Source organism: Salvelinus alpinus, chromosome 18 (assembly GCF_045679555.1).
Source record: "Salvelinus alpinus chromosome 18, SLU_Salpinus.1, whole genome shotgun sequence".
Taxonomy (NCBI): Eukaryota; Metazoa; Chordata; class Actinopteri; order Salmoniformes; family Salmonidae; genus Salvelinus; species Salvelinus alpinus.
The window spans coordinates 27,112,211-27,134,729 of NC_092103.1; the positions used below are offsets into that span (position 1 = coordinate 27,112,211).

General features: G+C 42.4%; 1 protein-coding gene across 1 annotated transcript; it reads right to left on the reverse strand.

The window, feature by feature from the left end:
• Positions 1-624: 624 nt before the first annotated feature.
• LOC139543429 (uncharacterized) lies at positions 625-20,868 on the reverse strand. Its single transcript, XM_071349534.1, has 18 exons — positions 20,681-20,868; positions 19,821-19,933; positions 17,188-18,183; positions 16,722-16,942; positions 15,370-15,405; positions 15,064-15,206; positions 13,863-14,034; positions 13,338-13,388; positions 12,224-12,338; positions 10,347-10,407; positions 9,255-9,356; positions 8,243-8,891; positions 7,945-8,112; positions 5,903-6,036; positions 2,915-3,100; positions 2,542-2,713; positions 2,143-2,184; positions 625-1,867 (listed from the first exon to the last, which is right to left on the reverse strand). Exons 3-18 carry the CDS (start codon positions 18,164-18,166, stop codon positions 1,769-1,771), a joined length of 3,330 nt encoding a protein of 1,109 aa, XP_071205635.1. The 5' UTR covers positions 18,167-18,183; positions 19,821-19,933; positions 20,681-20,868; the 3' UTR covers positions 625-1,768.
• Positions 20,869-22,519: the final 1,651 nt, after the last annotated feature.

Here is a 22,519-nt window from a genome sequence, read left to right on the forward strand (position 1 = left end):
GCGTGCATGATGTTGCACATGGCTAGCACTAGTCGAATGCCAAACTCTTCATTGAGACAATGCTGAAACATAAGTCTATGAGCGAGTCAGTGCCACATTTTAATTTGTGCCGAAATCAAAATGAAAAAAGTTCTTACAAATTCAGCAGGCTATGGTGTGAAATATGCTTTTAGAAGTGCCATCTTTATTTTCCAACTGGGCACAGCTTTCAGTTCAACATCTAGTTTTGATTTAGGCCAAATTTGATTGTTGTCAACTAACATGAAATCAACATGAAATCAACCCCAAAAAATTGCCTGTCATTGGAATTAGATTAAAAGTTAGGTGAAAAAAGACTCAAGGTATCTTTGTGCCAACAAAAATAAGGGGTTAAATGTGTCCAAAAACAAAAATATATTTTCTGAGCATTCTTATGCAGTACCTCATAGATATGACATACACTTCAAAACCGCCAAGTCGGAAACTCTGGCATCGTTCTAGAGCGCCGACTTTCCGACCTGAAGATAAGTAATGGTTTGACCACGTTATAAAAGTGTTAATTGCTGGTTAGCTATGATTAATAGTGTTCGCAGTAGACTGACAATGAAAAGTACTAGTATTAAAAATAAGTTATTGCAAAAAAAGTGCTGTTTAATTATTTTATTTAAAAAGACCTTAAGGCATCTTGATAAAAAAAAAAAAAGTCAAAGTCTTTAGCAACTGACAAAAGACCGCAGACCATATTACATCAATATAACCAAGTATATAACAGTATATTCACACATTGAAAAACCTGAGAATGTCTTTAAGAGACCATATAGAAAAAAATTTGATTGGGTTGATTTCAACTGTTACGCAAATCTTTATTGAATTTTCAGTTTTAATAAAGTGACCTTGAATATATTACATTTAGGTCAAAAAAGTAAAACAGAACATGAAACAAATGCATAATGATTTACAACAGTTTCAAAGTCTTTAGCAACTGACAAAAAAATTACAGGAGAGGGGACAAAGCATTAGTACATAAAGAGACAAGTATATTCACATATTTACAAATGGCAAACCTTTCATAAGTATAAGTATCAAAACCTGACAATGAGGTTAAGAGAAAATAGAAAGAATAAAAAGTGAACATCTCATCTAAAAGAGGAAGCTGTAAAAAATGTCTAATGTATCAGAGTGTAATCCATCTCACAACATCACAGTTTGAGGTTGTCATTTTGTCCCATCCCTTAAATTGGCTACCAACACTACCAACAGACAGAGTGAGGATAAACTGCACTCTAAGTACCATTCATTATACGAAACAAGAGTGAACACAAGCCTTTGAACACTAAACTTAATGCAGTCATATAAATATATTATTTCTGCACATTCAAATGACCCATTTTTAAAAAGTCACAAAACCCACACATATTTCTACAGCCATTGTCTCGGGAAGTATGTGCGAGATACTTCATGTTTAACAGCTTTGTAGTATACTGTGGATTGGCTGATCCCTAGCACATCCATCCAATCACAGTGGAGATCCTTGGGCAGACACTTCTCAGTGAAGATGCTTAGTATACTGCAACCACAAACCTAATTACAAAGGTTACGTTCTTATATCTACACAAGCATACCACTTATAATAAATGCTCAATACATTGCTTAATTCTAAGTGATATGCTAGTGTTACTAGAGCAGAGCCAAAGAAATAAGTAGAATCTGACTCAAACCCCCAGTGTTACATCTGGCATCAACTCTGAACCGGAAGAAGTATCCTGGCTGACGTCAGGTGACAGGAAGTTCAGGCCCTGCGATCGTAGTCAGCGACCATCCTCTTGATGTGGGACAGTTTGGCCTTCAGGTATTTACACCTGCGCTTCTTCAACTGGTAATCTGCTGACTGTAGACCAGGAAGAATAGGCCAATGAAGGTACATTGTCTTCTGTAGCTGGTCTGAGATCAGTTTTGTTTTATGACTATAATAAGTGTGGTAAGTACAAGTGTATAGAAAGCTGGTTCTAAATCAGTTCACAAGGGACATGATAACCACATGTACTTTCTCAAACTTCCTGACAATGTGGGACTGGGGTGTAGTACTCAGAAGAGACACAAGAGGGAGTACATAAGGAAGTAGATCAAACAAAGAGGCGTTGCTTAAATGTTGTGGATACGTACCTTCTTTATGTCCTTTAGCCTGTTGTACTTTTCCATAGCATCCTGTAGGGCAGAGAAAGATTATTGAAAATGCAAACAAATCTACTTCTCAAACAACTATCCCTCTCATGACCCCTTTCTTCCACACCCTAAAGTTAGCATGTGATTAGGAAACGATGCAACATATCATGGACATTATCTCAATGTTATAAATAGGGACCAGAGTTTTTACTGGCCACATGACCTGACCAGGAAACCTTTAGAGGACCCTAGCTAGTTAGTTAAAGTGCACATTTGAGATTGATTCTGTGCAGTCTGAATGTAGTCACTGATCAACAAATCACCTTGCTTCCCAAATAACTAGTCATTATGTGATCAAGATTAGCCCATTCCTCACCAAACTGATTCCCTCAAACTCACCAGGAACTGGGGGCTTCCCTCCTGCAGCTCATCCAGCTCTCTGTCCACCTCTGACAGGCTCTTGTTGATGATGTCCAGCTCTCCCTGCAGGTCCTTGTACTCCTGGTGATCCCGGTCAAACTCACGCTTGTAGTCCACACGTTCCTGCTCATTGGCAATGGTGGGGAACTCACTGAGGAGAGAGAGAAAGGGGGGAGAGAGGGTGTGTCAGAATACACTTGAAAATGTTATTGTGGAAACCTAGACGGCAATATGTTTTCAGACTTTGTGGCACAGAACAGCAACTTCAATCTTGTAGTATTAATAGTAGCTGTCAACTAAAATACATACAACCATTATCACTACAACCGTAATTCTGTTACTCTCTCTGTACCTGTCGAAGTCATTGTCGTCGTCCAGCTCGTCCCCAGAGGAAGCGTAGTCTGTATCCTGTCCGTCAGTACGGCGAGGACGACCGGCCCGTCTCTTTTTGGGCTTCCCTGCTGCTGAGCTGGCCATCTCTGAGCCACTGCTGTAGGGGGCGCTACTGTGCACAGGGAAGTCACAAACTACTGGAGGACTGGAGACAGACAAGGAAAGAGGGGAGTCTTGATTTAGTACTTTACGAAATGGAGTTGCCCCTATACAAACTGATCAAATTACTCAATTTAGTATTATTAACCATTGACGAACCAAAATGACCCAGATCAGTTAATGCTTCACCTCTCCTAAGCAGTGATCAATGCTGCGGTCTACCTGCTAATACTTCAAGTTAGTGTTGGATTGCTGTTGTAGGCCATTACAGCTACTGCCACAAGCAAAAGTTTAAAAAATATAAATAAATGTAAAAAAAAAAGTGCCATATTTGCACTGCCCATTTTTACTTTGCTGACAGGGCGGAAAACATTTACACTAATGTTGCGTAATGTGAATTAAAAATAAAAGCAAAACATTTCTGCTTCAAAAAAGCATGACAAGGTGCATTAGTGTATTTCAGTCACCAGTCATACTGGTGGTTGAGTTGCGTAAAGGTTACAAACTTAATGTATGTCGTTTTGCTTGACTTTCTGGGGTGAGTTAAGCCGTGAGTTGACCTACAGTACCATCCAAGACTGATGATTGCACTACAGGAAACATGAACATTTGGTTCTGCCAGAAAGATTTCCTCATGCCAAATAATGATAATAAAAGGATGATTCTGACATGAGACCACTCTCTCCAGCTATATGTGTGATCACACACACGCACCACATGTCTTGCATTCCAGAGTCCAGGGGTGGTATTTCTTTCTAAGTTCCTACATCTAAGATAATCATCCCAGAGATACACACGGTCACTATTGTTCCTTAAAAACAACTGTCTGATATCCAGGTTGTGCGATAAACAGTTTTTACAAATATAGTACAACCACTCTGGACTTTTATTTGGGACTAGGTAATGTACATAACTGATCATGGGATGATAGCCTATTTTTACAAGGGGTCTGGTGACATCTTTTTTGAAGAATTTGATTAAAAAACAAATCCAATCTTGGTGAAATGCCAAGCAAGTTTATGCCTGACTTTCAATATGTTGCTCAAGACAACAGTTTCTCCTCTCCAACAATGGAAATACAGACTTGTTCAATGTGATGATGTCATAGTAAGATGGAGGGGAAATAAGGAATGTCACACTTCCTTCACTACAGCCCTCACCTACCATTCCCATTGTCCTTTCATAGCAGTGTCTTACAGTAAATGGACTTTAAATGGACGGAAGATTTCACCCATTTCCACATTCTCTGTCTTCTGCACAGAAAATCACATATGCCCACAACCCCTGCACAAACACGCCCAGTCATCTCAGTACAGCAGCAACCCCTAACTTGCTATCGTCCCCTCCCAGCTGTGTAGAATAACACCATAAGATTCGGATCAACCTCAAACCTGCCATTACTGTGGAAGCACTACACTGGTCTGCACTGACATATGTAGAAAACAGAACAATCTTCTCAAATCAAAGTTTGTCACAAGCGCCAAATACACCTTACAGTGAAATGCTTACTTACACGCTCTAACCAATAGTGCAAAAGAGGTATTAGGTGAACAATAGGTAAGTAAAGAAATAAAACAACAGTAAAAAGACAGGCTATATAAAGTAGCGTGGCTATAAAAGTATTGAGGCTACATACAGACACCGGTTAGTCAGGTTGATTGAGGTAGTATGTACATGTAGATATGGTTAAAGTGACTATGCATATATGATGAAGAGAGTAGCAGTAGCATAAGGGAGGGGTTGGTGGGTGGTGGGACACAATGCAGATAGCCCGGTTAGCCAATGTGCGGGAGCACTGGTTGATCGGCCCAATTGAGGTAGTATGTACATTAATGTATCGTTAAAGTGACTATGCATATGATAAACAGAGAGTAGCAGCAGCGTAAAAAGAGGGGTTGGGGGGGGGGGGGGGGGACACACAATGCAAATAGTCCGGGTAGCCATTTGATTACCTGTTCAGGAGTCTTATAGCTTGGGGGTAAAAACTGTTAAGCCTTTTTGTCCTAGACTTGGCACTCCGGTACCGCTTGCCATGCGGTAGTAGAGAGAACAGTCTATGACTGGGGTGTCTGGGGTCTTTGACAATTTTTAGGGCCTTCCTCTGACACCGCCTGGTGTAGAGGTCCTGGATGGCTGGGTCCTGATGTACTGGGCCGTACTCACTACCCTCTGTTGTGCCTTGCGGTCAGAGGCCGAGCAATTGCCGTACCAGGCAATGATGCAACCAGTCAGGATACTCTCGATATTGCAGCTGTAGAACCTTTTGAGGATCTCAGGACCCATGCCAAATCTTTTTAGTTTCCTGAGGGGGAATAGGCTTCGTCATGCCCTCTTCACAACTGTCTTGGTGTGTTTGGACCATTCTAGTTTGTTGTTGATGTGGACACCAAGGAACTCAACTTGCTCCACTACAGCCCCGTCGATGAGAATGGGGCGTGCTCGGTCCTCCTTTTACTGTAGTCCACAATCATCTCCTTAGTCTTGGTTACGTTCAGGGATAGGCTGTTATTCTGGCACCACCCGGCCAGGTCTCTGACCTCCTCCCTATAGGCTGTCTCGTCGTTGATCAGGCCTACCACTGTTGTGTCGGCTGCAAACTTAATGACTTAAATAGGCCACCACCATCTTGTTTCATGAGCTAATGTTCCATGCACCCATGGAGATAGCTTTCCTTCCCTTTGGTAGTTAAAATCTCTTTGTTTAATTCCCAGTATAACATTATGAGATGATAAGACATTATAAGGTAATTGTTCTTTGATAAATTCCACATCTAATCTAGTCTGTACTAAAGTGGGCTGTAGTTGCAGTGTAAGCCTGTTTGTAACTGTACTGTATTGTCTGTACTCACGCTGGGCTGTCATTGTAGGGAGGTTTGTCGTAGTTGGTGCTGGTGTCGTCCAGGTGACTCCTGGATCCTCCAAACTTCTCTGGGTAGTCGGTCAGCACCATACCTTCATCAGGAAAACCTGACACATTGTTCACCTGCAGAGGGGACACAACATATACTTCAGTGACCTAACTCACAACAGCTGAGAGAGCCACAACAGGCAAGATAATCATACTATTTGTACTGTGGCAACAGAACCACCTTGAGATACAAATTGAAAAAGTGTCATCTGAACAGGTAGGCCTATATGTGTAGAGGGGGGAATTGAAATGCAGATGTACAGTAATAGAAGTATACCTCCTCTGGGGAGTGAAATGCCACATCATGCTTAGAGTGAGTGAATCCTCATCAAAACAATGACATACTGTATTTGATGACGTTGTACCAACTTGATAGTAAGACACATTTACACTGACAGGTTGAGACTTGGGATTTCCTTCAGTCCAAAAAAACAAGCAGAAATACTTCCCAGAGCAAAGCCAGCCACTACAGTAATGCTTGGAGCGTCGGTGTTGGGACTTTGTTCAAATCTGAAATAGCTAATTGCATAGGTATAAGGCTAGCAATATGGTACTACCTCTGACAGGCTAAGTGGAATGTTCACAGTATGGTTTACACCTATCCACTCCTCTCAGATCTCCACAAGTGCATAAGGGGTAGGTACTAAGTAGGTGTCATTTGTAGACAGACAGAATTTTCCCATCAGAGTAATCAGTAGACCAGGGAAGACACACTCATCCATGCAATAACACTGCCTCAGCAATTTCAGAAAGGTTTTCACGAGCCACACAGCCCTTCACCGCCTCTTCAGTTTCTCAGGGTCATGTTGCTGTTCTGTAATGTTGTGCATGTGTCTACTTTTCTTGTATTGGTCAGCATGGGTTTAAATACTAGTTAGACCAGCTCTTCCTCTTTCACATTGTCCTCTAGTGCAAAACTCAAATACCAGCTGTGAGTTTGGTAAAAAAAGCTGCAGTGTGTAAATGTTAAATAATTTTGTTGGGCCATACTGAAACTTACCTTAACTATCAGCCACTTACTATCTTGACTGAAGTCACACTTCATTATCATGATTTAGGTATGTGGAAAGCGGGTGTTCTAAGAACAGTTTCAGAAACCATGATTCATCGTTGACTCATCTTTTTACTTTTGAGCATTGACCATGTTTTTCCTTAACTGCTTACTGTCCTCATTCAACAGAGACAACCTCTTGAAATAATATACCTCCCAACTGCCATTTTTGTTTTTGAGGGCCTTATTCCACCCGCCATTTTACTGACAGAGTGAAACCACCATACACAAACCACACCCAGAAACTGAGTGTGAGAGAGCTCTCTCCTCATACCTCCAATGCTGCTGACTCTGGGAGAACAGGTCTTACTACTTTACCTATCAGACTACTGCTGTAGAACAAAACAGTCAACAGGCAGACATATTGGCCTGACTAACCGTTCTCCATGCATGAGAACAACAACTCTGACCGCCGCAGTTTGTTCAGAGACAGAAAACCCTGAAGGGTTAAGGTGAACGAAGTGCTACAATTCTGTGTAGGTTGTCATTCATAACAACTGGAACGGTCTAAAAAAAAAAATCCCCTCCTTTCTTCCTTTTTCATACAGCCTTCAGGAAGGGATAGAAACTATAGGGTCAGACAAACTCTGCAGATACGATTTCCTACCTCTAGCACTGTAGCTGTACATGTTTAGAGGAAGTATTACCTTTGAATAGAATTTGAGAGCATTTCAATATTGTAAAATGTCTTCGATCGTTTCTGTCCTATCCTTCATGATCACTGATCTGTTAGCGCCTAACAGGTGAGATCAATATGAAACCGTATTGTCTCATTTCTTACAAGTGTGTTTCCTTTGATCATTGTTTCCACATTTCCTCCCCTCTGAGGTTTTGTGTGGGATGCAAGTGAAAGACAGGAGAGGACACAAGGAATTTAAAAAAATATATTTGACATTCATCCCCCATGTGTGCCCATCCACTCCCTAACTCACCCATGCCTCCACGTCCTGGGGCGGGGCCTCCTCGTTGATGATCTTCACCTTCCTCCACAGGACGTTGGACTTGCCATAGTTCCTGATCTTCTGGCGCGTCTTTAAGGCAAACACCATCATGATGATCAGAGCCGCCATCACCAGGAAGCCAAACACTATCGCTATGGCCTGGGTCGGGATGGGGAAGTTGGGTGAGACACACAGACCCAGACACCACCACAGAGATGAGAGGAAGTATGCGGTGAAAGGAGGCACACATACATCCCCTCTCTCACAAACACACACAAAGTACACTCACCTCCTGAGGCTCCACCACACAGTAATGGTAGAGATACTGGTTGACCAACATTCCTGAAACCTGGGGGCCCTGGTACTGGGCACACAGGCCTGCCAGCTGGCTCCCATAGATCGACCCTGTAGATTGAGCCATGGGGTTCACCGCCACCAGGTACACTATAGTCGCTATGAGCATCAGCAGAGCCAGGATAGCACAGATGATCACCACAGCTAGGTAGAACCTTCTAGACTCCGACAGGCTCTGCCTCGACACCACGATGATGAAAATGACAAGGGCCGTGATGAAGCTGAATGCTGCCATGGCAATGATGAATCCTTTGCCCGTGCGAGGGTCATTGTAGTTCCCTCCGAGTCCGCCGTAGCCATAGTTGTTACCGGCGCCATAGGCAGCACCACCGAAGCTACCCGAGTAACCACCGCCTCCGTACGAGCTGCCCCCGTACGAGCTGCCCCCGTAACCACCGAAGCCAGACATGGCCCCCTGGCTGTCCCAGGCCAGCGTAGAGGCCACACAGGCGAATATGGCCACACAGAGGACGATGACGATGATGGACATCAGCTTGATGATGCCCGGGGGAGACGTCCATTTGTAGAAGTGCTGGAACTCATCGTCGGGGTAGTAGGAATACGCCGGCTGGGGTGGCTCATGACTGCAGAGGGAGACAGACAACCGATTAAACGTGGATTGTGTGGGTGTGGGTGTCAAGTGTAGGAACATAAATTGTAGGATGAGCGAGTTAGCAAAGACAATTGTGTGTGAGACACATATAGAGGAGAGATATAAACTGCCTTGGGTCAACAACACAATCTACAATCTCTATTGAGCAAACACCTCGTATAGTATGACTATTCGCACTACTATGGTTTTCGATAAACATAATACAAGATCAAACCTTTAGGTAAAAGTTCATGCCTTTTCCACCAAAACAAGTATATCAAATATGTATAGGTCAGGAAGGTCATAAACCTTTTGACAAAGATATAGTAGGGGTAAAGTAAAAGTTAAGACTCACTATCCATCTGACTCATAGGGAGGCGGACTCCCGTTGGGCTTGGAAGACATTCCTGAATCCACAGGGGCCCGAAGGGTCTCTCTCTTTAAAACTGTTTGAGCTCTGTTGGAGAGAAAAACATTTGAATAAAGCAAAGAAACATACAGCTCACTGCATCAGTGTCCACAGGAGGGTTACAAAACACAGGGAATCATGACACAAGGCTTCCTCCCCAAGGGAAACAGTGAGAACAAGTGTGACAAAAAAAAAAACAGTCCACAAAGAGGTGTTTTCAGTGGGGTATTCAGCTTTAAAAAATGAGAGGACAATTATCTGCAGTATTCTCTAATCCACATAAGCCATATGGCTTGTCAACCAGGTTAAATGTATATCTGCAACATTTTGAACCTGAATAATGACACAGTAACTGACATGTTTTACTGTTTTCTTAAATGAGGGTTCCCCAACTGGCTGCCACAGGACGAATTTGACCTGCGGGTGGATTTATTTGGCCCCCCAAGTTTTATGAACAAAAACAAATGTCATTGTTGGACATAAAAGACTGTGAAAACAAATATAAGCATGGTTTGAAATGATTATGTTTAAGGCAAACATAATATAGATTCATGAAGTAAATTTTCAATCGACAAACTATTTGTAATTATTTTCAGCTCCTCCCCGACTATCCGCTTCAAAGGGGTAAAAAAAATCTGCCCTTGCATTAATCTAGTTGATGATCCCGGTGTTAAATCATAGGCTACTCATAACCAATAAAATAATATCAGTAAAGCTTTTGAACTAGGCTGAACAAATGTTGATACAAAAAAAAAACTTTTGTTGCGTTTCCAACACGACATTTTAATTCCTATTTTAAAAATTTAGATAACATTGCGAAAAAAGATAATGTGATCTTACCACAAACACGATTTCACAATGAAACAAATGTTCCACAAAATATAGCCAAACCACTCACCTGTTGGAAAATAGTCCGCGCGTCTAACACCAGTGGTTTCTGGTGAAATTCCGTCCGATTCTCAATAACAAACCACACCTTGTTCAGGTGTGGAATCATCAAAATATGACCCGCCCCTTCACCACACACCACACACCCACATTTCCCCGCCCCCGAATGTGTAGGGTGTCGGGTCTTCTCCTCTCATCTCCATCAGACAGGCTAGTACCACAATGAAGAGTTGTTACAACGAAAAATGTATTGAAGCGAAACAAAGTCTAGAGAAGTGAAACAATACGAAAATAATCCAAGTCAAATGCACGTGCACTAATACGTTTTATTTTGGCTGCTTGATAGGCCTACAAGAGGCTTCCTCTGGGAGTAGCCTAGGCTAGCCTTTTTCTTTCCCCTGTATGTCTTCCATTCAGTTCGGTGGTAAGCAAGTGTCAAAAGCCAGAAACTACAAACATATTTATATACATCCCTGTGGTACACATATAATGGAAAACATCTAGTTGGTTACAAGTGTTATTGAATACCTGCAGATGCAGTAGGCCTATATCACACAAGTTTGCATAAAGCAGACTGTAATCGATGGAATTTCCATCAGCAAAAATGCTTTACTATAACAATGACAAAAGTAAACTGCCAAGTGTATGCAGACCCTGTTATTTCAGCTTGTGAGCTATCAACAACAACTGCTTGTTTTTCAATTTCAGACATATTTTACTGTATGTTTTTAAGGAGAGTGGCAAACTGACATGCAATAGCAGAGGTGTAGTCTCAAAGACAGCAAGCACCAATTCATCATGACTGACTTTCGAAAGAACCCCCAAAAACATTTCTAAATATCACATTTGGTCTAATACAGGAAGACAACATTTAAATGCAATAAAACAAGTGATATGTTTGTTCATAGTCACAAAATGATAGAAGACAGACATAAATATAACAGACATTTATTTACATTAACACACCAAGGCACATGCAAAGGTTATTCACTACTACAAACTGCTAGTCTAACACAAGTGGAGGAAATAAGTAGTGTTGTTTAATGAAACGGTAGAACATGGTACTAAAACTACACAGAAATTAGTGTGGTCATAAAAACTTTCCAAAAAGCACAATCATCACTCAGGAGGGACACCTGTATGTTACCTGATTCTCACAATATGATGATTTGGAAATTCACAAATCCTCCAGATAGTCAGTGTATAACACAGACAGTCTTGAGATACAGCAGTTGAAGAGTTCAGGTAGTAAACCATACCCAAAGTGAGCCATAGTATCAAGGTTACCTCATAAATTAACTTTGGATAGTGGTTGAACAGTGGTTGTAAAGTTTGCACAGTGATTGAGTAAAAACAAAATGGATTGCAACATGACAATCGCATTACTCTAGTGTTCCGATGATTCAGTGAGCTAGGAGTCAAGGAATGGAGGGAGTATAAAAACGTGATTGATTAAAGCATGTAATGTGTAAACGCATGCAACAATTTCCATGATCCATCATTCGTTTGAAGGATTATAGGCTAATCCTATTCTCCCTTTGTGAAACACTTGAGCAGCTGGTGTTGCGTGAGTATAGTGAAATGGATTAGAAGGCCTTATATACAGTGGTATGTCCAGTTACAGTACCATACTTGTCTTTGTTTGCATATCAAGGTCATTTTTCAGTAAAAAAGTAAAGCATTGCTCCAGATGCCCCTTTGGTCAATTCTCCATCATGCGCACACACACACTCCAGTTTCTTTTGTGGTTTAATTAAGAAAATGTACGTGTGTAACCAGCTTGTTCCGGTTCAAAAAGAAGTGCAGTCTCTGAAAGGAAAAGGACACCATTTTAAACCACCGTTCCAACCAGTCTGAACCGGTTTCATTCAATTCATTCAATCAAATTTAAACTAAAAATGGCTCCCATCTGTTTGCACTGGTCCCCATATGTTTTCCATTATTTTAAACTGGTCCCTACTAGTTTTAACTGGTCTCCTACTGGTTCCCAGTGGTCTCCCCAGACAGATAGGCCATGCTGGTTTAGCCGTAGCCATCGTTCCACTCCATGACCTTGTCGTACTCGTGGATCTTCTGTTTAATGTGGGCCAGTTTGTTCTTCAGGTATTCACAGCGCTCCCTCTTCTCCTGGAACGTAGGATCCTAACAGCGAGAGAGAGAAGAGTAGCTTCAGATTTCTTGAATTTTCAAACCCAACCAAACCAATCAGTTATCCTGCAATGTTCTGGCAAATCAAAATCCAGTTTAAAGAGTTACTGGTATTTGCGTCATTGCATGGCAGAAAACCTCTTATGGGCTAAGCATAATGCATATGAATTAGCTCTGTGTCAAATATCAAAAAGACCATGTAAGGCCAATAACATGCCACATGTAGAACTCTGGCATTCAAGCGTGGATAATTCTGATATTAAACAGCTTTGTAAGTTAGTAGAGTGTGCCAGGAAGAAGAAGCTTAGTACTACTTCTTTATACAAGTTCAGCTTGTTTTTTCCCTGACCCCACTCCTTTTAAATAAAGAAGGATAGAGACTATCAGCACTGTGCTGAATATGAAGTGATGCCGTTTCCTCTAACTCTAGGTTTCGAGAAAACACAATGAGCCCATTCATGTGAGAAGGTTTGCAAGGAAATTCAATACTCCCTCATGCCGGAACAGAAGCACACACGTTATGTTCTTCTATCCTCGTCGGGACCTAAAATAAATTTCCTTAAAAAAAATATAAGATTTTCCCTAATCCTAATCCTAATCTAACCCTAATTGTAACCCGAACCCCTGAATTTAAGATAACCAATGTCCCCACGAAGGAGAAGTTTCCTTGTTTTATTATCCTTGTGGGGACTTTGTGATTTTAAGGACAGAAGGATAGAAGAACCAACACACACACACACACACACACACTTCCTCTCTATGACCACTCATGCTTGATTCATCTTTCCCACAGTGGCAGTATAGATTAACAACCACTGGCACCCAGGTGACTTACTACACCCTGTCTGCTAATGGTGCTTAATTTACAAGGATAGGCTAGGTCTTTTAATCTGAATATAGGGCCAATTGGAGTTGGAAACTGTTACAATATGAGCAGCTGAATTAGTGAATGGGCAGCTGAATGATTGAGAGAAAGGCAGGGGACAAACTCACATTTTTCTTCCTCTGGTACTCCTGAAGGATTTTGTTTACGCGGTCATACTCCTGGTGAAAAAAAGATAATGCAAGATTGTAATGAGTTCAAAAATCAGGAAACTTCAGGAATCAAAAGTACAGTTTGATGGCTTTGAGAGGAAGTGGAGGGTGGAGAAGTTACAGGAGAGAGGAAATAGAGGGGGAGGATTCAAGGAAGTCTGAGGACGGGGGGGGGGGGTGAGGCAGAGCACCACAATGAGAGCAGAACAAACAACTATTTAGTGTTGATATTCTCAATATGGCTTCCTCTCATTGTCTCCATCGGCACTGATCTGAAAACATGCTAGGTGAAAGCAATATGGCTGACGTTTATAATGCTATTTCCTGTCACCTATCCAGTTCTTTTAATATCAGTGTTAATTCCAGCAGACAAAGAGAGAGGAAGACTCTTAGACCAAATAGATGCGAGCAATGAGAAAAGAACAAAAACAATAAACAGGAAGTGAATGTGTGGTTGCGTAACAGCAGGACATGGCCAATCACCATCTGACTGTTGGGGTGCTGGGGTAGGGCACGCATCATGGCGTCCAGCTCGTCAAACTTCCTGGTGGTGGCCTGCACGTCAGCGTGGAGCTCCTTGTACTCAGAGTACTGGTCATTGAACACAGCCCGGTACTGGTCCCGCTCATCGACCGTACGGATGGTTGGGTACTTACTGCAGGGGGGAAGAGAGGGCAGCGGAGGAACAGATTCATTATTACAACACGAGAGGCAGAAAGAAAAGGGGGCTTCCTCCATGGCAGACAGTGTAACTTTACTTCCAAAAACAGGTCTAGAAAGAACACAGGGTAGCCTACTTACTACAGTGAAACAGAGATCAGTCACACTTTACATAAATTAAATGTATTACTGCAAGGTATTAATGTATTTACTTTACAAAATGTATATTTATTAAGGTATACAGTTATTGTTGTCAATGTAAATACAGTTACTACACCCTTTACTAATTAGAAACACCATTTCCCTGTCTTATTACTATTCAATGTAACCTAATATGTACATACCATGCAGAACTGGGTAATTACATTCTGAGTACTAAAATAGTTGCAAGGCATTAGGGCAACTCAATGTAAAGTGTTAAACTTAAACAGGCTTAATGATTATAGGAGGGATAAAAAACTAACAGGGTCATTGTTATGGGAGTGATAAAAACAACAAAGGATATTTACATCAGGAAGGCCGAAAATTCAACATTGTGCTCACTACGAGTGGCGAAAATGTGTGGGATCAAAAACAGCAAAGAAGCAATTTTTCTCCTGAACGCTTAGGATTTGCCCCCAAAATGTCCAGAGAAATAAAATTACAATTCCTGTCTAGACTGGTTAGGCAGAGCTTGAATTTGCATATGGCTCATGGTTTTTGTTTAGTGGGAAGTACAATCAGCCCACATGACATTCTACTTACAATACCGCCAGAGGACTCAGTAAGCGTTGCACATAACACATTCTACCTTTGTGCTAGATTGACTGTCCTTTTTTACACCCGCTTAACATTACAGGGCAGATATTTGTCCTAATAATTTTACATCCTGAGCATAATTCCATGCACCAATGAAATCTCTGTGCATTCCCTGAAAGCTTTCAAATAAACTCAATTCAGATTTGAACATGGTGCTTGAATTCTATCAATAAAACCCCTGTATCAACTACTCTCCCACTGCCCTGTGTGTGAAGGTGCCACTCACGCTATATAGTCAGGCATGATGACTGGTTTGGGGATGTGACCAGAAGGGATAGCTCCCTGTAGAACCTTCGGTGGCCCTGCCTTGGGTACCGCAGTCTGGATGGGAACCACAGTAGAACCCTGAATTGGCTCTGGAACCGGCATCTGGGAGAAAGAAGAACAAAGACAGAACCATAGAAATATGAAATATAGACCATGGTTGTACCTGGAGTATGTGTAACACTGTAAGGAGCTGATCAACACCATAGATTTCTTTCTTGGCATTAAGCCATAAATAAAAACATTAAGCTCAGCGGTAAATGCTTACCAAAGACCTCGCCGCAGGGAAATCTGTCGTATGCATCTGCGTAATAACAAAACAGAAGTTGTGCAAGTCTAAAATGACACTTCTGCAAAAAGAAATAGAGCTTATATTTTTGTAATATAAGACTGCATATACACTGAGTGTACAAATCATTATGAACACATTCCTAATATTGAGTTGCACCCCCCTTTTGCATTCCACAGAGATGCTGGGCCAGGTTGACTCCAATGCTTCCCACAGTTGTGTCCTTTGACTGGATGTCCTTTGGGTGGTGGACCATTCTTGATGTACATGGGAAACTGTTGAGCATGAAAAACCCAGCAGCGTTGCAGTTCTTGATACAACCAGTGCGCCTGGCAGCTACTACCATGCCCTGTTCAAAGGCACTTAAATCTTTTGTCTTGGTCATTCACCCTCTGAATGGCACACATACACAATCCATGTCTCCATTGTCTCAAAGCTTAACAATCCTTCTTTAACATGCCTCCTCCTCTTCATCTAGACTGACTAAAGTGGATTTAACAAGTCACGTCAATAAGGGATCATAGCTTTCACCTGCATTCACCTAGTCAGTTTGTCGTGGAAAGATCAGGCGTTCTTAATATTTTGTACACTCAATGTATACAGCATACAGAAAGACATGGTCACACTTGATTTGGAAAGTCCATCTGTAGATGCTGTACAGATGGTCAAACTATCTGTTGCTAAGCAAGGTTAAGTTTAGTTCTAAAATAAGGGTTCAGGTTAGTTCTCGAAAAAGGGTTAAGGTTAGTTCTAGAATAAGGGTTAGGGTTAAGGTTAGAAGATAGTTTAATGTTACTGAGTCTGTAGAGCATCTACAGATGGACTATCCAAATAAAATGTTAACAAAAACTATTGCTCCAATCTTTTCATAACTACAACAGATTTTCTTCCTCACATGAGAACTGAATGAAAGCGATAGAACAAGTGGTACCTGAGCTGCCTAGCAATTAACATAGAACATAGCAAGCTACCATGGCAACCCCCATCCACTAATGAACAATGTTCTCTCAATGGACCATCACGCAGTGTGAACGTGCACATGCACACCCCTCTCACATTAGTGTAGTGGTTCACACAGCTTTATTTTCATTGCCAAGCTTGCATCAACTGTTGGATTTTCTGATTCAGACACCAATGAAAGCAAATAATATGTATTCACAGAGTACATTATTTGTGTTACTTACCTGCAACTTACATTTCTGTGAGGATGTGTAACTTTCTTCTCAGTCCTAACTTTTAACCCAACCCCGTGCCTCAGGCACACACCCAATCTCACCTCCAGGCCGTACTTTTAACCTAACCCCGTGCCTCAGGCACACACCCAATCTCACCTCCAGGCCGTACTTTTCCCGGTACATGCGTGCCTGCTCGTGCCTCCACAACTTCAGACACACAATGGCCCCGATCAGGTAGATCACCATGGTGACGAACAGAAAGATGATGGCGGCTGTCTGTCCGGCCTCGGTGCGGCAAAAAGCCCCGTTGATGCCATTGTTGAAGATGGGAAGGGAGCAGAGACCGCCCCGCGTGGTGTCTCTGACGTAGACTACAGCTAATAATGATAGTAGTATGGTCATTTAGTAAATACTTTTATCCAACGTGTCAACACAGTTACTGTATATTATTATAAAATGTATGGCCCATGCTGGAGTCAACCACAACACTGGTGTTACAAGTATCATGCTATAACCAGCTAAGCAGTTGGAAGAACCACAAATAATAGTAACCATCATCATAGTTTGCATTGACATAGCATTGTATTCTCTCTCTAAAGTGTGTAGTTCACGTCCCACCCACCTGCAGCCATGTAGAGCACGGCCATGGCAAGGTTTATAGTAAACTCTGTCAGTGGCCACCAGGAGGAATCCAGTAGGATGGTGCGGTAGTACATAGTCATCCCGATCACCAACAATATCACAGTCACTATCCAGGCCAGCCCCGCCACAACTAACACAAACGGAGTCTGAGGACCCGAGTAGTAGGACCCTCCGGTGCCCGCTCCGTACATCCCCCCTCCGTAGCCTCCATATGCACTTCCAGGCGAGGAGTAGCCAAACATGTTGAACCACTCGTTGTCCTTGTGCACATAGGCGCACACGCAGGCGAACACCGCTGCACCCAGCAGCAGCTCCACGCATCCCAGAATCCTCAGCAGGCCTGCCCAGGACTTCATGTAGCCGTAGCGCTCGTGGTACTCTTCCACCCGCTCGCTGTAGGTGAGCGCCGTGTGGAGTGTGCGTCCCGAAATTGACTCTTGGTGGTCGCCCACTCCCAGGAGCTCCTTGCGGGAGTTGTAGCTGCTTCCCCCTGACCCCCCATAGGGGTCCCGGTAGGATCTGGGCAGGGAGGGCGAGTGTGGGGGCGAGCAGCGCACCCCGCCACTGGTGCTGTTGTTGTTGTTAGAGGAGGAGGAGGAGGCAGGCATGGGGCAGGGCTTGCTGCTGCGGAGGCTGGTCCCTCGGAAGAAGCTCTTCCACGAGTCCGGGATGAAACGGTGGACCGGTTTGATGTCGAGGGCAGGGTCTAGTTCGAGGTGTGGATCTGGGTTGTCCTCACTGACGCTGGGGTCATACTCGGGCCCCACAGGGGGCTGGTCGGGCAGGGGAGGGGGCGGAAGGGGATCAGAGCTCAGGGCTAGTTCGGTGCTCCGCTGGTACCTCAGGGGTTGAAGGTCAAAGGGGTCGTTTCGGCATAGGGAGCCTGGCGGGACCTGGTCGTAATGGGGTTCATGACGGACACGCTCAGTGCGGCCGCAGGGACCTCCTCCAGAGGTCATGGGGAAGGAGATGAGCCCTGCACACACATACCCGCACACGAGTACACACACACAAATGTTATAGTGCCCTTTTCAAAACAGCTAAATATCAAAACTTTTTATATTTCACAAAAGTATTAAAAATCTTTTAGGATTGGCATGATGATGAAATAAGTACAGCAAGAAGAGACTACAAGAGCACAATACATGAGGAAAGCAGAAGCAGGAAATGTGTCAAAACAATCAGAAATCCCAGATCACAAACTTAAAAAACAGGCACACCACTGATAACGTCAACCAAACATGCACAATGTAATGGTAAACCAAACCATAGATACCAGCCCAAAACTATATGCTGACCCAAGCACCATAGAAAACTAACACTAAACCATAGGTCATCAAGAAGGGTAGAGAACTGGAGTACCTGCACTTAGGGTGTTGTCACACTTGGTCCCTTTCAGCCTTTTTCTTTTGCGGTTTGCTTAATTTTTTAAGCAACACTCCAAAGAAAACTCAGACCCCTCAAAAGATCCCCAGAAGCGAACCGAACTGAGACCATTCTTAAGAGGTGATCTGAGTTCGGTTTGCTTGAAGTCCGTCGTCCAGTTCCCATTTTTAGGACAATGTGAACGCAACACTCCCCAGGTTCACGTGTCATTATTCCCGCACCACACACTAGACTACTGCAACACCGTTTCCCCTGCCCTAAACCCTCACATTGGTCCCACAAAAGAGAGAATATGATGATGTTCAGGTTCCCCCCCCCAAAAAGATGGCTTGTCCTGCTCTTTGTAAAAGATCCAGAGTGCCAGATCCAGATGTTGGAGAAATATCTTGGTTCCTTTCTAAACATGCAAAGAGGACAAAATAGTTGAAGTGAACTGAGTTATTTAGCACTTTAAAGAGGACTGCGATCAGTTCTTTTAAAGAGGACAATATGTGAAAACACCCTAAAAGTACCAATGAATGAGTGCAAGTTGAGTCAGGAACACATTTTTGTGCCACAACTAAAAAAGGAGGTGGTCAAATAGGCTAGCCTACATTGGACTATTGAGTACTGGAGTCATTTCCCTTACGAAAAAAAGATTGCAGTCAGAGTGCAGTATAACTGCAGTTTTTTTTTTACACTGCTGCTACTCGCTGTTTATTATCTATGCATAGTCCCTTTACAAATTACCTCAACTAACCTGTACCCCTGCACATTGACTCGGTAGCAGTACACCCTGTATATAGCCTCGTTATTGTTATGTCATTTTCTTCTGTTACTTTTTGATTTTATATAATTTTTTTACTTTGCATTATTTAGTTAATATTTTCTTAACTCTATTTCTTGAACTGCATTGTTGGTTAAGGGCTTGTAAGTAAGCACTTCACAGTAAGGTCTACACCTGTTGTATTTGGCACAGGTGACAAATAACATTTGATTTGAGTTAGAGTGCAGTACAACTGCTGCAAATACTGCGTCCAAAATACCACAGTCGACTGCAGTTACTGCACTTTTACTGCAGTTTCAAAACTGCAATCTTTTTTTGTAAGGGTTGGATAGTCAGCGAAGTGTTGCTTTAATTACTAGCAGTAGTGACACAAAAATATATTATTGATGATCATCAGCCAGCATGCCATCTTCAATTGGAGAGGATAAATGATGTTATTAGATGATGATAAATGAACATACTGTGTTGGAATACCTCTTTCACACGCAGTCACTCAGCACGACTTACATTGGCTTGCAGGTCAGAGTGCAAACCTTGTCTGGACATACAGATTATACATACATCCAGGAATCACCTGCAGACACAAAGATGAGTCTTTGGGTTTATACACACATTAAATGGATACACATTCTACAATGTAATTGACTAAAAATGCAAGTCTCCAAAATCATATAGGTGGTAAAAGAAAAGAGTAGCCCGGGGCTAAAGCACTATATCATTATAGCCTACTGATAAAACAAATAAAACAATGCATTTTGAATTGCCCTGCAATTTGTTAAAGCAAACCATTCAAAATATCTATAACACTATTAACAAACACATAAGAGTATTTCACAGGTGAAGTAAAACAACCATTGAAAGACAGGAATAATTAGGCCTACCATGCGAATCTTTATATTATTGCTTATTACACTATCACTTGACTTGAAACAAAATATAACTTAATACAGTAACGTTAACGTTATATTGTATCCAGCACCCCTCACTCAGTTGTTTCAAAGGGCACGTTCGCTGTCATGGCACTTCAGTCTACCTTTTCAGTGTCTGTGAATGTTGGATTTAGTTTTGTCGCATTTAATAATAAAGACAAGTTTATAACCTACTTGGACGTAATAGTGGATTGTGCATTTGGTAAGGCTATCAGCAATAGGCTATCCGAATGCAGTCGCGACGAATTAGAAACTTGGCACCATTCTCCGGCAACACTGGAGTGAAAAGTAGCTTCTGAATATGTTATGGTAAAGCTATAGGCTTCTGTCTACGTGGTCATTTACAAAAATTGTGATTATTAGAGTGCGTTGTTGAAATAGTTTGGGCTTACCGTTGCCCTTGCTAAATTAGCTTGTTTTCTCCAGTAGTTTTTCTCCCAGTTTTTTCCCTTGCAGCTCAGAGGTTGTTTTCCACTAGATAGCGCAGACTTTAACCACGTGACAAGCCCATCCCTGGGAGTGACGTCAGTCGAAAAAGTACGATCTACCTGTAGCATCGCGCCAAGAAGTGAGCCCGATTTAGCTGTCCCGGCACACCGCTTGACCCATTTATTAGTCCTAAAGTGCACTGTCCTCCCACTGGCCAGGTCAGATCAGCCAAATCGAGCGCACCTGCAATTAGACTAGAGGACTGTGTGGAAATAAGATCACACTAGGGAAGTGATACTGATGACTAATTTATGACTGGGTATCGAAAGTGTAGGCACACAGCCTAGAGGTAGCCTATCACTGTTTATCTCTCTCTTTTTTCTTTCCTTTAATTCTCACAGTCTCTCTCTCTCTTCCTCTCTCTCTCTCTGCAGGGATGTTGTGATTCCCTACGGTCAAATAAACTGACAAAGGACACTTTATAATGAATACAGCCGAGTACAACACAACCCAGTAGAAGATCTGTTACTGATTAAACATAATCCCCGATGCATAGTCTGGGTATCTGATTGCTTCTAAACTCAACAGTAAAACATCACATTGTTGTCTTGCCTTATGTTTAGCAAGTTTGGAAAGACAACAGCAAATTGGCTAAAGCAGAAAAAGACCGGCACCCAGACCAATGGTGTTATGTGCAATTCATAAGAACCAGGTTGCAGCAGGGATAGGCCGTTAAACAGCAACAGGTTGTCTGAAGGAGCCTGTCTGCCTCACACACACACACACACAAGATGTTCACTGTACCCTGCAATCACACCTGTAACCCTGTGCACGTGACTATCAAACACTGAAAAAAACCTTCACCTCACTGATGTTAAAGGACCTCCTGACAGTGGTCACAGGGATCACGACATCATTATGCATCTGTGTCGTGGTTGTGAAAATACTGTATCACTTACCGATTTCATTGCTATCATCCACACATCAAATACATTAAGTCAAGCGCACCTGCAGGTATTCATTGCAGATGGAGTAGCATAGATTTAACAAGTACAGAACTTGCACAATTGAAAAGTGCAGAACATCCATTAGATGACCACCAGGGGGCAGACATGCTGTACAAAACAATAAGAGGTTGTATATTATACATTATAGAGCATTTTAAATATGTGAATATTGAGAGTAACGAGCATTTTCTCAGGCTAATCTGACACACATGACTAGAACAGTCATGTCATATAAATGTATCTTTTCACCCACAGTGAGCCCATACCCAACTAAAACATTTTCCGTCAAGATAGAACTGCCAAAGGGGGATGAGTTGCAATCTACTGCAGAGATAGCCTGCAAAGTTCTGTCATACTTTCCAGGTCTATGCCCAAACAGTTCGAACTTCTAATTTTAAAAATGAATCTCTCCAGAAATAAGTCTCTCACTGTTGCCGCCTGTTATAGACCCCCCTCAGCTTCCAGCTGTGCCCTGGACACCATATGTGAATTGATTGCCCCTCATCTATCTTCAGAGTTCGTTCTGTTAGGTGACCTAAACTGGGATATGCTTAACACCCCGGCAGTCCTACAATCTAAGCTAGATGCCCTCAATCTCACACAAATAATCAAGGAACCCACCAGGTACAACCCTAAATCCGTAAACATGGGCACCCTCATAGATATTATCCTGACCAATTTGCCCTCCAAATACACCCCTGCTGTTTTCAATCAGGATCTCAGCGATCACTGCCTCATTGCCTGCATCTGCTATGGGTCCGCGGTCAAATGACCACCCCTCATTACCGTCAAACG

Coding starts and splice junctions, on each gene's coding strand:
- LOC139543429 (XM_071349534.1), bottom strand. CDS start 18,166: ATGACCTCTGGAGGAGGTCCCTGCGGCCGCACTGAGCGTGTCCGTCAT. Junction 15,207..15,369: donor TCCCTGCGGCGAGGTCTTTG/GTAAGCATTTAC, acceptor TCTTTCTCCCAG/ATGCCGGTTCCAGAGCCAAT. Junction 8,892..9,254: donor CCCTATGAGTCAGATGGATA/GTGAGTCTTAAC, acceptor CTCCCTCTGCAG/TCATGAGCCACCCCAGCCGG.